The following is a 15,000-nucleotide window of genomic DNA, read 5'->3' on the forward strand; positions in this document are numbered from 1 at the left end:
GTAAAGGTTTCTGTATGTTACTAACTCCATCATTCACAGTGGAGTAAAGGTTTCTATATGTTATTAACTCCATCATTCACAGTGGAGGAAAGGTTTCTATATGTTACTAACTCCATCATTCACAGTGGAGTAAAGGTTTCTGTATGTTACTAACTCCATCATTCACAGTGGAGTAAAGGTTTCTGTATGTTACTAACTCCATCATTCACAGTGGAGTAAAGGTTTCTGTATGTTACTAACTCCATCATTCACAGTGGAGTAAAGGTTTTTATATGTTATTAACTCCATCATGCAGGGTTGTAATGTAGTTTCTCGTGTCTGTTGTGGTCCGTGGTGCTGGGAGGAGGGTGTACCCAGCTTGTTCACCAAGGTTGGCAACCCTGGACCCATCCTCGTACTTGACTACGTGAGCACAGCTTTACGAACCTTTGCTATAACTGTCTAGCCATTGACCTAGCCTTTAACGGCCTCACCAAAGGCCAGGCCATCGTTCTCAAAGACAAGGAGTGACAAAACTAGGTCATTTTTCTCTTTGTAATGCCTTCATTGCTGTGTGCTGATAGACACATACTGTTATCTCTCTTGTCCTTAACTTTCCTTCCGTGTTCACGTCCCATTTTCTTTTGCACAATAGCTAACAATGTCACCAAGTGTAAAATCCAGCGGTGCACTTATCATGTGGTCAACAGTCGATTAAACATACATGAGGTTTCGTTATGCACACACACACACACACACACACACACACATATATATATATATATATATATATATATATATATATATATATATATATATATATATATATATATATATATATATCATACTATTCGCCATTTCCCGCAATAGCGAGGTAGCGTCAAGAACAGAGGACTGGGCCTTTGAGGAAATATCCTCACCTGGCCCCCTTCTCTGTTCCTTCTTTTGGAAAATTAAAAAAAAAAAAAAAACGACACGCAGGGAATACGTGGGAATTATTCTTTCTCTCCTATCCCCAGGGATATATATATATTAGAATTATACAAATCATATACACTCGTGGTGGTAACATGTGTGGGGAGAGGGAGGTCGTCTTGCTGTTCTCGCTTCATTTTGCCTCCGTCAGGAGCCTTCAGTTTAAGGGTGAGGGGGTCTTGATTGTCCAGGGTTATATGTCACAAGGGTTGTGGTGACGTCGCGCGGTGTAGTAGGAAGTTTCTAAACCCCCGGGGGGGGGGGGGGGGGAGAGAGAGAGAGAGAGAGAGGCGACGCCAGGGGAGGCGCGGCTGCGCGGTCCCAAGCACCGTGGGGCGGCATCAGTGCGCGGACTCCGCCCTCCTGTTGCGTACTGGTTTGCGCTCCAGAGCTGGCGGCACAGTTGTCGATTTTCTTCCCTTTTTTTTTTTTTTTTAATTACCTGTTTGTTCAGTAACGGGGGTAATTAACCTGTTTGTACTGCACGTGGGTAATTAACTTGTTTGTAAAGTACGTTGGTCATTAACTTGTTTGTACTGTACGGGAGTAATTGATCTGTTTGCACAGTACGGGAATAATGAACTTGTTTGTACTGTAGGGGATAATTAACCTGTTTGTAATGTACGTGGGTAATTAACTTGTTTGTACTGTATGGGGGTGATTAATTTGTACTGTATGAGGGTAATTAATGTTTGCACAGTACGGGGTTAATTAACCTGTTTGCACTGTGGGGGGGATAATTAACCTGTTTGTACTGTAGGGGGATAATTAACCTGTTTATACTGTAGGGGGATAATTAACATGCTTATACTGTAGTGGGATAATTAACCTGTTTGTACAGTATGGGGATAATTAACCTGTTTGTACTTATGCGGGGTTGATTAACCTGTTTGTACAGTACGGGGGTAATTAACTTGTGTGTTCTCTACGGGGAGGAAGTTCTGCATTAGTAGGAGCCTCATCTCCTGCATTGTATTATACATCTTTTACAACTTTCATATACTGTCATCATTGAGAGATTCATGGCCTGTACCTAACGCCTTTTTATCAATAACTCGTGATACTAAAAAGGTCTATTATTTTTTTTCAATCTCTTAAGAGGTTTCCTGCTTTGGTCCACACGTCGTGTGGTTGCTCAGTCTGCATCAGTCAGTAGAACTGTTCTCCATCGACATCATCAAAACTGGTTTAGGAAATTGAGGGTTATGACGGACCAGACCTGAGGGGAGGATTTAACACCCTGGGCTGGGTATGGGCCGACTGCTGTGCCCAGGACTCGAACTCGTTTGGGGATGGTTGTTGGGGGTTGTGGTTGTATGAATGATCGTGGTAGTAGTAGTAGTAGTAGTGGTAGTTGTGTTGGTGGTGTCTGGCGAGAGTGCCGAGGCACCGGAAGTGCATGACCACGCGTGGGGGGAGGGGGGGGGCCTCCTCCTCTCCCTGGGAACGTACCCGATAAATAGTGTTCCCCCTCCCGTCCGCCACTCCCGGCTCTAACTGCCATTACCCAGAACTTATTTGGGTATATCTAAACCTCTCCCTCCCGCCAATCCACAACCCCCCCTCACACACCCCCACACCAGCGAATTTGAGGTTTATTCTCCAAAGTGACTGTGAGATGCTTGGCGGACCGACGCTTTTGTAAGTGAGAATATTTGCCTTTATTTATTTATCTATTTATTTTTTGATTAATCGACTCCGATAATCTAAGAATGATCACACACACACACACACACATACACACGCGCGCGCGCGCGCGCGCACCTCAGTGGTGCTGTGGTTAGCATTAATGACCACATGAATCAGCAAGGCCCAGGACCGGGTGGGACCCGCACGGGTTCGAATCCTGGGGCGTGGCAGTTGGCCCACATCCAACCCAGGTTTCCTTCCTTTCAGTCCTGGTTGATGAGTTTTCACACACACACACACACACACACACACACACACACACACACACACACACACACATACGCCTGGTGTGTGTGTGTGTGTGTGTGTGTGTTCATACATAGTAGACGTAGGACATGTACACAAGGTTAAGAGACGGGGCAACACTAGTGTAAAAGTGCCTCGCCGTAACAAACATATAGCAGTCACATAAGAATGAGAGATGTCCACATCACAACCTTGAAGCTTTGTTTAATCCTGATTAACACGTAGACAGTGAACAGTTAGTGGAAGGATGTTGGCATAGAACAACTAGAGGACATAGCATGAAAATAAGCAAGCAACTTAAGAATAATGTAAAAAAAAGTACTTTTACGGGATAAGTGTGGATGGTGAATGGTATAAACTGCACGTGCAAAAAGTTAGTACAAACCGAATCCAGATGTATGAGAAATATTGTGTGTAATATAGTTAGGCTAAGGATCTGGGGCCCCAGCGAGTTGTAAGATTCCCTCCCCATACAGTGATTGATTACAAGTGGTTAATAACACGGACACACAGCTTTGGCTGCTGTGTTTGTCCGTGCGTGCGTGTGTACATACACACAGGAGTAAGACATGGTAAACAAACGCGGGGTTAAAAGACGTGGCAACGCTGGCGGAAAACTCTTTTTCCTGTAACACACAAATGGAAATAACACACATCTAACATTAAGCCCCAAACTAGAATATATATTTCTCAAGATATTCCACCGTGCTCACAGAAGCGCAAAGAACTAATTCAAGATGTCCAGAGCAGGGCAACAGAGATGGTATCTGAGTCAAGAGCTGAGTTGCAGGGAAAGGTTGAAAGACCTGAAGTTTGTCCATCATGGAACAGAGAATAGGAAGGATATGTGTTACATGACCACTGCACTTACTTTTTTTTTTTTTTAAACAGCTTGATGACTTACACTGGGCATTTTTTTTTTTGGGGGGGGGGAAAGTAAGGATAGAACATTCAGGGGACAAAACGTAAGGTAAGAAACTTTTTGGAAAAGATGTAAAAAAGTACTTTTATAGTATAAGGGGGGGCTGAATAACATAAACTGAATAATGAGGCTGTGAAAGAGGATTGCATACAGAAATTTAAGACGTTGAATATTACGAGGAAAAAAAAAGTTCAAGAGATGGTGGCCCCCAATATTGTATATCGCCCTCCCCGTACAGTTCGTCTAGTTGATTACAAACACACACAAGACTGGCAGACATGATCGACTCCTCCGGGCGAAGGGGCAACCCTGATGTAAGGGGAAGGCCTCTCGTGGTCTCGTTAACCAGCCTGTTATATCTTAAGTAAGGTTAAGTGGTGTAGCGGGGTGGCGGTGGCAGCAGCGGGGTTAGTTACAACCCATAACCTCGCAACCTCACTCAGCGCGCGGCTGGTCGGACGCTTTTTCGACCACAGATGCCGGCTGGCACATCCGACTATGTAGTCGTTGCTGTTTTTGAGAGCCACGCAAAGATACGACTTATAAACACTCTATGTGGACACTGCCACGTCCATACAAGGCTCCGTTATTTCAAGACACGCCTTCCATTAAGACAGCCACAAGACCTAAAGGTTAAAGCACAAGGAACCCTTCTCTCAAGACTGTTAATCAATGATACCGTTACTGACCCCCCCGAGCAGATAAACTCGTCTTAGAACATCATGTCTTCTGTCAGTCCTTGATCATGCCATCCATCTGTGCTCGTGGCATGTCTTCTTCAGTAGCCTCAGCGACTGGTCTGTATTCAGCCGAGGACACCAAATAGATGTCACTCGTCTTGCCTTATGTTACTACTCAGTGTCTCGATGCGAAAAACTCCTTAGATTTCATAGGAATGAAGTTTATCCATGTGTGGCCTCAAGGTTGTATATATTGAACATTATTGAAGGGAGTGTTCTTAACCCTTTGAACCCGACAGTATGATGGCCTGGCCCCCCATGACTTTACCCTCATAGGCTGTGAACAAGTGTGGCCCTTTCTGTCTATTTTTCCTTGCGCTACTCGGCTAGGCTATCTTACTCTAGTTGTGCCGTCATGCTCAACGGTCGCACCATAGAAGCTATAAGAACGCTGACGACTTCTCACGGGAAACTTACAAAGTGGCATGAAAGGGTGATAACCATTCTGCCTCCGAGGAGCAGCTGTAGTCGTATACCCTTTCCTCAAAGTATAGGAATTTCGGCCTTAACGTGGATGTTTTGGAATGGCGCCAGACGTCTGTTCCCCACACTGGTTTCCCGCGCTAGCATTGAGATCCCGCCTCTCGCAGCCGCCTAGACAAAGCATGACGGGAACTGTGTTTATCTGCCAACTTATGCATTTTCTTTCCCCACTACATTTTCTTTTATAACTGTCATATGTTTACTTCGTTGTTTTGACCATTTTGTTTTGTAAATGTCACCTTTTAACTGTTCATGGGTGAAATTGATGTCCTTGCTGGATTGGATTTTACGTTTTTTTAGTTGTCTCTTCATAGGATAACCCGTTAGATTACTGGTCTCTGTTTATAAACGTACTTGACAACCATTACTTAGTAACGCTGTGGCGAGAACATAAAAGTTCCAAGGTCGCACAGTGAATAATTGCATAATGTTTGAGTGGCCTTGTGGTTACATTTCCTCCCCCCCTACCTCATGTTTCATCGCCGTTTCCCGCGTTTGCGATTTAGCGCCAGGGACAGAGGAAGACAGGCAGCATCCGCTCACACGTTTTACTTTTGAACTTGAAAATTCTCGACATAGCGTTTGAAATAAGGAATTAAAGGATTTTGTTTTAGATGTTAATCAAGTTTAGTAAAAACAACAAGCTTTTAGAATTCATTTTGACTCAGGTTCCATCATCCTGAATGACATAAGAATGCGAACATTTTGTTTGTTTATTTTCTATTTTTATACAACTCCCAATCACAGAGATCCTCAGTGAGGCCAGACCTTGACTTACAGATAAACGAAAGAAGGAAAGAAGAAACGATCTGAAAGCAAGACTAACCAAGAGGCAGTCTTCGTTTTCGTCTTTCCGTACCTGTGTCTTCAGACTGACATATTCTTTTTCTTTCGTTCATACATATTCGCCATTTCCCGCGTTAGCGAGGTGGCGTTAAGAGCAGAGGACTGGGCCTTTGAGGGAATATCTTCACTTGGCCCCCTATATATCGGTAAATACCTATATATCGGTAAATATTTACCATCGGAGAGAACATACAAAAGTACTTTTTTGACTTTTTTTTTTCAAAATGAAACAAGTAGTTTTAATGTTTCCAAGATAGTGGTTCAAAGTGTGAGGAAGAGTATAGCGTTCAGCCCGGGATTTAGGGGAACCGGAGCACCGCGTCCGGTAGAAGCCTTGCTTACCGGATAACCGTTTCCGCGCGCGGACATGACGGCTGTTGTACGTGTCACGACGTCATCATATGAGCATCTTGGATAAACTGCTTTCTCACACCCGCGCGCCGGTCTCTAATTTCAGCGGTTTTAGTTCGCTGTTCTTGCTTGTTACAACAGCTTTGGCTTTCTGTTTGGGGGTTTCAATGAGATCGAACGATGGTCTATGTTTTTGCCTTGGCTTTTGAGTGAATATATAAGGTTATCCGTGCAAAGAACTATGGTTTTCCTCGACAAGTGTAGTTTGATGTGTAACTCAGTGTACTTCGTCTTCACCCTTTTTCTTCATGTCATAATAACTTTTCTCCACTTTTTTTCAGATATTTTCAAAGATAGTTCTCACGGGTTTAGCAGTAAGGAATTATGTATCCATTCGATACAAGCTGCTGAGCACGACGGTACGATCCTCGAGCTCGTAACGTCCTTGCTCGGGATGGGTGGAGAGGAAAGACGTCGTGTAAGTGGTATGGCGTTGGGCCAACATTACCCCTGGTATTGAATCATCATTGCCAGCTCTCCATCAGTTGTGTCTCCACCCTGTCACCGTGTTCACTCACTCCCGCTCTGCGCCGACCGTGGGTGTATTAATATTAGTTTTGGAAGACATTTAGACGGTAATACTGCCGGTTTATGTCATCTTATTCCGGCCAGATTAACGTTCCTCCGGGACTCGTTCGTTATCGAGTGCAAGGTTGATATACGAAAGACATTTAGGACGTCAATACAGCCATTTATATCTGCCATTTCGGCCCTGCCAGAAGTTTGTCCCTCGAAGGCTTGGTGGGCATGGGTTTGTGTGCCTCACCATTAACGGGATAACATGGTGATCATCGAGGGAAGGGTGAGGTTATTGGTGCATATATTCGCGGCTGGGGCATTGCTGGTGTCCCGTTACCACCACTATCTACTGAACAGCACCGCCAGCTTTACCCCCAGTCAACACATCCATCGTCCAGTGAGTACTAAGGTGTGAGGTGTAGGATGAGTGAGACCTCTTAAAAGTGTTCCCTTTGCTACCGGTGTAGTTAGACACCCACACCACAGCCATTCGTCCTGTGGGTGCTGGGAGGTGGCGGGATAATTGAGGCATGTTTATTTATCCGCTACTGATGTGTATGGACACTCACGCATGATACAAGTGGTGGAGTGCATGTAAGGTACAAGATTTTGATAAGCATGTTTTGGTTATGGTGGTGGTGGTGTACTTTTGTATTGTGCTGCACTGTAGTATGCTGTGGTTTTTGTATAATGTATCGGTATTGTTATGTGTTGTATGGTTTTGCGTGAGTAGTGTAATGACATTATTTTGTACAGTACAGAGTGAGAGTTGTACAGTATGGTGTTGTAGCACCATCTTGTGTTTGTGTGTTGTTTGTGTTTGTGTGTGTGTGTGTGTGTGTGTTTGTGTTTGTGTGTGTGTGTGTGTGTGTGTGTGTGTGTGTGATTACCCTGTATGTGTGTGTGTTAGGGCGAGATGGTTTTACACTCGTGTTACCCCGTCTTTTACCTTTGTATTCTTGCAAATATACAAAAATATGTTACGGTTGTTGAAGTGATTGTGTTATGTTGTATTCGGGTGATGTGTGTTATCGTGTAGCACCGGTTGTATTAGGGTGTAGTCAAGTGGTGTGTGTTATGGTGTAGTCAGGTGGTGTGTGTTATGGTGTAGTCAGGTGGTGTGTGTTATGGTGTAGGGGTAGTCAGCACACAGCGGGGGAGAGATAAGTTGTGACGGTAGAGTGGGCGGTGTGTAACTAGATCCCGGGCCACACCAGCACTGGTGCCATCCCCCGCCTGGCTGCCGCCTTCACACACACACACACACACACACACACACACGTACATACGTACGTAAACATGCCTGGTGGAGGCACCTCCCCATAATGTGGATGGGTTCTGATTCCTCCAGTGACAATAGAATTTTGAAATCGGCCATACCTGCTTGAAACTAGGCTTTGCTGTGTGAATGGATTATCTTTCAGTATTTACGTTATCTTTGCATTCCTCGAATCTTTCCACATCTATCTTATCTTTACATTCTTCAAGTGTCGCAATATCCTCGCGTCCCATACTTTCCTTAGGGGTCACAATATCCAAGTGACCCATCGTGTTATCACTCCAGTCATCTTGCACAGAAATATACGGTCCCTTGGATGTGGTAACAAACATGACTAATATCTTTTTTTTTTCCAGGTTTTCTCAGAATTTGATCCTCCTTAATTATCTTGAAAGTCTATATAGGTAGGCAATAAGTCTTGTAGTATCCACATCCCATGTAAACTCTATATTGTGTAAACTCCAAGTAAACTTTCTTATATACAAGGGAGTGCAAAAGTGGTAAAAGATGTATGATTGAGGACTTTTGTTTTTTTGTAAGCTGAACAACCACTAACCACGAGGGTAGTAACCTTTAGCACGGCGGCGGGACGACCCCTGACCTTCCCCTTTGACCTGACTCGATCTACAGTCAGGTGAAAGATCAGGGCATCTGACCCAAGAGTCGGCTTTTAGTGCTTAAGGGATATACCACCGTGTTCAAGGGTCGTCTCGTCGTACTCAAGGGTCGTGCTCAAGGGACGTCCCGTCGTGCTCAAGGGACGTCCCGTCGTGCTTAAGGGACGTCCCGTCGTGCTCAAGGGTAGTCCCGTCGTGTTCAAGGGACGTCCCGTCGTGCTCAAGGGTCGTCCCGTCGTGCTCAAGGATTAAAGTGTGGTGAAACGTAAATTGTGTGAAGGATTCTGCGTTTGAGACCTTGCAGTGGTTACTGTTAGAATTTTCTGTATACGTATTATGTAAACGAACTCTTGTGTTTCTCTTCCGAAACGCCCCGAGTGTTTCTTAATGTTGCTGAAATGAAGGCTTCAACCTCTGCTATGTCGGCATGTTTACAAATATGTGTTGTGGTATTCTTGGCTGTACTTTTGTTTCTTAAAGAATGAAAAAAAAGGAAATAAGGGGTGGAGAGAGGACGAATATTCAGGTGCTCCTGTTTATCTATAATACACGAGCATCTTATCAGTGATATGACGTGGGAATGAGTTCGTGGGCAGCCAGAGGGAGGGTGAGGTGTGGGAGCAGTGCAAGCTGTCGTGTCGGTGAGGATACATTGCCCAGGTCTTTGCTTGGCACAGACCCTCCTTCATTACGACAGTCCGTTTTCTGATTGTATTCTCGTTACTAATGAAGGGAAGTGAAACTAGATCTGTGTGGGCTGGAGATGATTTCGAGGAGAAAGGCAGGGCGAGTGGAGACTGGGGGTTAGGGTACAGAGGGTAGCGATGAGGAGGTTGGTAAGATCCCATGTTTTGCTGGGTATGTAGGGAGGGATAACATCGTGTGTGTGTGTGTGTGTGTGTGTGTGTGTGTGTGTGTGTGTGTGTGTGTGTGTGTGAGGGGTGGAGAGAGATGCCGCTCTCGCTAGGGGATTGCAAGCCACGCGAATCCCTTTGTCTCCGTTACCTTAACCATACACCCACCCCTACGCTCTCTCTCTCTCTCTCTCTCTCTCTCTCTCTCTCTCTCTCTCTCTCTCTCTCATGCATATCAAAAGACGGCTCCCCACATGTTAAATTCTCTCATCATATTCCACACACACACACACACACACACACACACACACACACACACACACACACACACACACACGCACACACAAACACAGTGCATGTTGGTAACACACGCCATATGCTATAGTCGTAAGGGAATCAGCTGTGATTGGATTATTGGAGCCCTTTCTATACCCAGTACCCACCAGCACGTGGATGGTGGAGTGGACCCAGCTACAGCGTGTTTGCCCAGCCTCAGTGTGTTCTAACCAGTGCTGCTTGCCCAGCTGAAGCGCTTGTTCAGCTATAGGGTGTCTGCCCAGCTAGAGTGTGCTTGCTCGGCTAAAGACTGTGCCCAGCTGTAGTGTGTTCCAGCTAGTGTGTTTGCCCAGCTAAAGTTATAGTTTTCGTAGCTTAAGAGAGTGTACCCAGCTTAAGGAGTTTGGTGTAGTTGGTGTGTCCAGCTAGTATATACCCAGCTAAAGTGTGTGCCCAGCCAGAGTATACCCAGCTAAAAGCGTGAGCCCAGCTAAAGTTCTCGTTGACGAAGTAGATGGTGCAAGACAGCTGACGTCGACAGTCACACGTCCCTTAGTTACAGCTGAGACAGCTAATGCAGCTTGAGCGGACCTGGAGGCTGACGATGGAGCGCCTTCAGCATATTGCAACACATGCTGAGATGGCGATATATGCAAGCCGAATGCTGGTGACGGGCTCGGTGTTATAAGCTGAAGACTGAAATCGTTTTCATGTTGGCTGAGAGGCGCCTTGGGTCTTGTTAGAGACTGAAATGAGACAGGTTGTAATGTTTGTTGTAGGTTGAAGTGTGTCTTTGGTTATTGTATGCTGAAAGTTGACGGTTGCTTGCTGTAGACAGAATGACTGTAGACTTCTGTTTTAGACGTAATGTTGGCTTTTATACACTGGATGGTGACGGGATGTGTGGTGTAGGGTTCATGATGCCAAAGTGCACAGTCGTCTGTCGTAGACTTAAAGATATTCTCTCTCTCTCTCTCTCTCTCTCTCTCTCTCTCTCTCTCTCTCTCTCTCTCTCTCTCTCTCTCTCTCTCTCTCTCTCCTAGGATTTAGAAGGGAATATAATTTGGTGGACATCTTCACTGTAGACCGCGTAGTGAACCCGTTGTGGATGGATTGTCAGCTCGTTAGATCTTGTTGAGTGGTGGGAGTTGAGTGCAATATCGCAGACGATATGCGACCGGTTGTCGTTTGTAGACCGGATGGCGACAGGCTGGTGCAGGCTGGCTGGTAAGAGTTGAACGATGACACGGATGGATATTTTTGGGGGGTTTCGTCTCTCTTGCCCTAGACGACGAAGTAGCGTAGACGTAACGAATGATGCAATCCGGGAGCAGTTATGGTAGACGCTTTTCTGATAGGTTTGTGAGCGGTGTTCCTACCGCCGAGGCAGACCCAAAAGTCATGCCAAATGCGAGCTGCCAACAGAGAACAAGAAAAGCGTTTCCCAAGGTTGTTTTTTTTTTTCTTCTCTTCTTGAGGGTACTTGCTAAGTAAATATAGTGATATAGCCTTCAGGGTTCGAATTCACACATCTCTCCACTCCGTAAGGTCAATGATATTGAGGCGAAATGGTGGGGGGGGCGTAAGGTAGAAGGGGGGGGAGGGGGGTCGTAGAAACAGTTTGAAGTGTGATGATGCTACGGAAATGAATTGACGCGGTGCTGGAGGTTACGGTCGCCAGTGAGAGGGACATGAAGTGAATTGATGCGGTGAGTATCCCAAGATCCGTTCGAGTTTGAAAAGAAGAACGTCTGACCCATCTGTGTGTCAGGGGATAGTGCATGGTAATAGTCTACACACCGTTCGTTAAGCTAATTGGGAAGGTTGGAATATTGGGCCGTCATTACTTTAGTTTCATATTTCTGAGGAAAGAGAATTATTCAGGCGCGTTAACATTTCGTGAAGGTTATTAATATGAACATGTTGAAGATGCAAGCAATGCCAGTATTCTTCATATGCACGAGAATAAGAGCTTCTCAAGAGGCAGCGAATATTATCACATACTTGGATGTTTTGGTACGAGTATCAGGGGTCTTGTCTTTTGTATATACAGAAGGTACGAAACACGTCAGGTTTACCTTCATTTAAACTTATTTCACAGGGGTATATTTGCGTTGAGAAATGTGTTACACCTTTGTGTACACATAATATATCTATCTATCTATCTATCTATATATATATATATATATATATATATATATATATATATATATATATAGATAGAGAGAGAGAGAGAGAGAGAGAGAGAGAGAGAGAGAGAGAGAGAGAGAGAGAGAGAGAAGGTGGTTGGAGTAGTGACTGACGGGTGGGTATAAGAGTAGAAAATGGGATGGCGAACGGGGGAAATGGTTTGTCTCAGAGAGGGTGGTAGTCGGGCGTGGCGTGTGTGTGTGCGTGGGAGAGAGAGTCATGGTCGGATGGAGTAAAGGAGTAGTCTAATGGTGGGCGGAGTGACACCTACCCTTCGTCCGAGCGACGTTATTGTTGTCACCAGTAGCACAGCCGGGGTAGGATAGCTGGCTCAGACCTCACGATGAACCGACCAGCCCGTATCATGTCCTCGCCGCCTGTGGAGACATCTTTCAGGCGATGATATATATATATATATATATATATATATATATATATATATATATATATATATATATATATATATATATATATATAAAGAATAAGCTCTTTGAATAGTTGATATATTTAGGCTTCGGCGCCACGGTCAGTGTATGTCAGCAATGGTGCTCTGGCGGAATGAATGACTAGGCTTCATGCGACAGAGCGGCAGACTCGTTTGATTACCATATACTTTATTATTGACTTATAATGACATATTAGGATTGTCGGGCCGTCTTTGACCCTGGTGTCGTCAGTGAGTAGACTCAAGTCGGGATTCAAGGGCTCAGGAGCGTGGCAAGTAAACATTATTGCGACAGGTGTGACAAGTGTTTGTACAGCTGATGTATGCTAGATCACGGTCGCCTCGCTTCACACCCGCCACAAGTCACCAGTCCCTATTGCCCCCCCCCCTCCCCCATCCCTCCTAGTCTGGTCACCACCACCCGGTGGTCAATAAAGTCATGATTCACTCATCGTGTGCAGGTGGAGGCGGGTATTAGACCATCTAGCACTGTGTTTCGGCCTCTTGAGCTCGACCTTACGACCCTTGAGGGTCAGATCAGAGGCCAGGCCATCGTACCGTTGTGCTGGAGGGGTTAAAGAATGCTCTCTGCTGGTGAGTGAGTAACAACTGCTCCTTCCACAGTAGATTTACTACCGCTTATCCTGCCACCATACACACACACACCTCTGCTGATGGGCTCTTGCGTGTCATTGACCTTCCCTGCATTGCAACTGCGAAAATAAAGTATTTGGATACTATCAACAATAGGAGACATCTTAAGATAATGGTTTTAAAAAGTATGGTGCTGTGAACGCTTTAATGGGATTGTTTTACCTAGAACCTGATGAATAATCAAGAGTGTGTGTGTGGAAGCGATGAGTCACATCCTCGCCTGGGCTGTTGTGATGCTGAGTGACGTAGAAAGGAGCAACATTTTCTTTAGTTGTTACGATTCGTGTGGCGGCGGTGACTCCCCTCGCCAGCTGTAGTGGGGGACCCCCGCCGAGCTGCTAGCTCGCCGCAGGACCAATCCCTCCCCTCAGTTGGCTCAGCGCCGGGGTACGGGACGCATACCGTCAGCTTAACCTCGCGCAGGAAGACGCGCACACACTTTCGTCGAGTCTAACGTGACAGTGTTTGTGAAGTATACTCGGTAAAGGATCGCAGTGCATTGTTGGTGAATATATGGAAGAAATTACCGTGGCGATTTTTAGAAAGAATAGTTTAGGGCGTGTGACACGAAGTAGCAGCTAGCGTGAACTTTGCACTTGAGCCTGCAGGTCGATCTGTAACACAGTAGCTGGGCTCAACACCACCAGACACAGCTGTGAAAACACACGTGTGTTAGTAATAGTTCATCGTATTGCCAGAAGCACGCTTATTACTTTCAGTTACACGTTGTTCATCAGTCACGATTTTTTTCTTTAAAACAAAAAGTGTCGAATTTACGTTTTGTATTAGTTAACAAGTGATTGCACGGCAGTGATATTACAACCTTAAATGTGGCAGTCTAAGTACTTGAATAATTGAAGGTCACCTCTTCACGATTTGATGTTTTACTCCGAAGTTTCTGACCTCGGACCAGATGGTGTGGTGCATATGATAATCCGTGGCAGTTCTTATATCCTTGATACTATTTAAGCTTGTCAAGAGTTAGGACAGGACTACTGAGTGGCAATTGAATACAGTCTAATGTTACCAGGAGTGGCCGGGGGTTGATCTACAGTGGTGTTGTGTTTCGGTTGTGGGCCTGCAGCCATTGTTGACGTTGTAGGTATCGAGTTTATGACGATAGCTATAACATTGCCTTCCCAAGATCCTGTCCTTTTTTTGATTATGGCCACGTGCAAAGGCATTAAAGATTTTACACCTGGTATGAAACCAGGTAAGATTCACCCTTCTTGAGTATCGTTGTATATGTTCAAATTGCTTCCCACATTTGAGAGTTACCTTACTTTCGCACCTTACATTTACTGGTCAGGTCAGATTTCAGGCCCACACTGCCATCATATGAACCCAGGGGTCGTGTTGTTTTGCTTAAGTTGTTAAGAGTGGTGTGTACTGTTATAACTTGTGTAACAGGACGGTGAGGAGGGTCGATTATGCCAGTTTTCTTATCACTTAGGAACAGATAAGAAATCCAGTTATAGAATAAGACTTTGAAACTAGTGTAGCTTGTCACAGTAAACAGCCTGCCACGAACATTGAAATTCTGGCCCACGTGGTAAACTTTGATAAAAAGGTCAGATTTCTCGTCTGCCTAACCTTGTGTGAAGTGTACATTTACCATACTATCATGGTGCAAGTCAGTACCTTATCACCGTGTACTTATTGTTTTTCATCGTTCCCAGGAATATTATTAAAAGACAATTTTGTGAAGTGACGTGTAGTTGTAGAGAAGAAAATGAGATAATAGTGATATTGAGAAGTGGCCTGAAGTTCACTGGAGGAGCCGCAGATGGTGCACATAACAGGCTGGAGATTCGGGGCAGTTAACTACAAGGTGAGTGGTGGGTGATAAGAACGCCCTATGCTAGAGATCTCCAC

The 15,000-nt window shown here is 45.1% G+C and overlaps 1 protein-coding gene across 9 annotated transcripts in view; it reads left to right on the forward strand.

The window, feature by feature from the left end:
• The window catches only part of Rgl (Ral guanine nucleotide dissociation stimulator-like), a 147,428-nt gene that overhangs the window by 84,857 nt on the left and 47,571 nt on the right, over positions 1-15,000 (forward strand). The window contains exons 1-2 of one of the 9 annotated variants that reach the window (XM_071689512.1): positions 13,450-13,606; positions 14,805-14,956. The exons of 7 other annotated variants lie outside the window; for them this stretch is intronic. In XM_071689512.1, the coding sequence (XP_071545613.1) occupies positions 14,912-14,956 (45 nt within the window). In that variant the 5' untranslated portion in view covers positions 13,450-13,606; positions 14,805-14,911. Of the gene's footprint in view, positions 1-6,995; positions 7,208-13,449; positions 13,607-14,804; positions 14,957-15,000 lie in introns of those variants that run through there. One more of the 9 variants, XM_071689510.1, reaches the window with a different exon arrangement.

The sequence above is a fragment of the Panulirus ornatus genome, chromosome 47 (genome assembly GCF_036320965.1).
Source record: "Panulirus ornatus isolate Po-2019 chromosome 47, ASM3632096v1, whole genome shotgun sequence".
Taxonomy (NCBI): domain Eukaryota; kingdom Metazoa; phylum Arthropoda; class Malacostraca; order Decapoda; family Palinuridae; genus Panulirus; species Panulirus ornatus.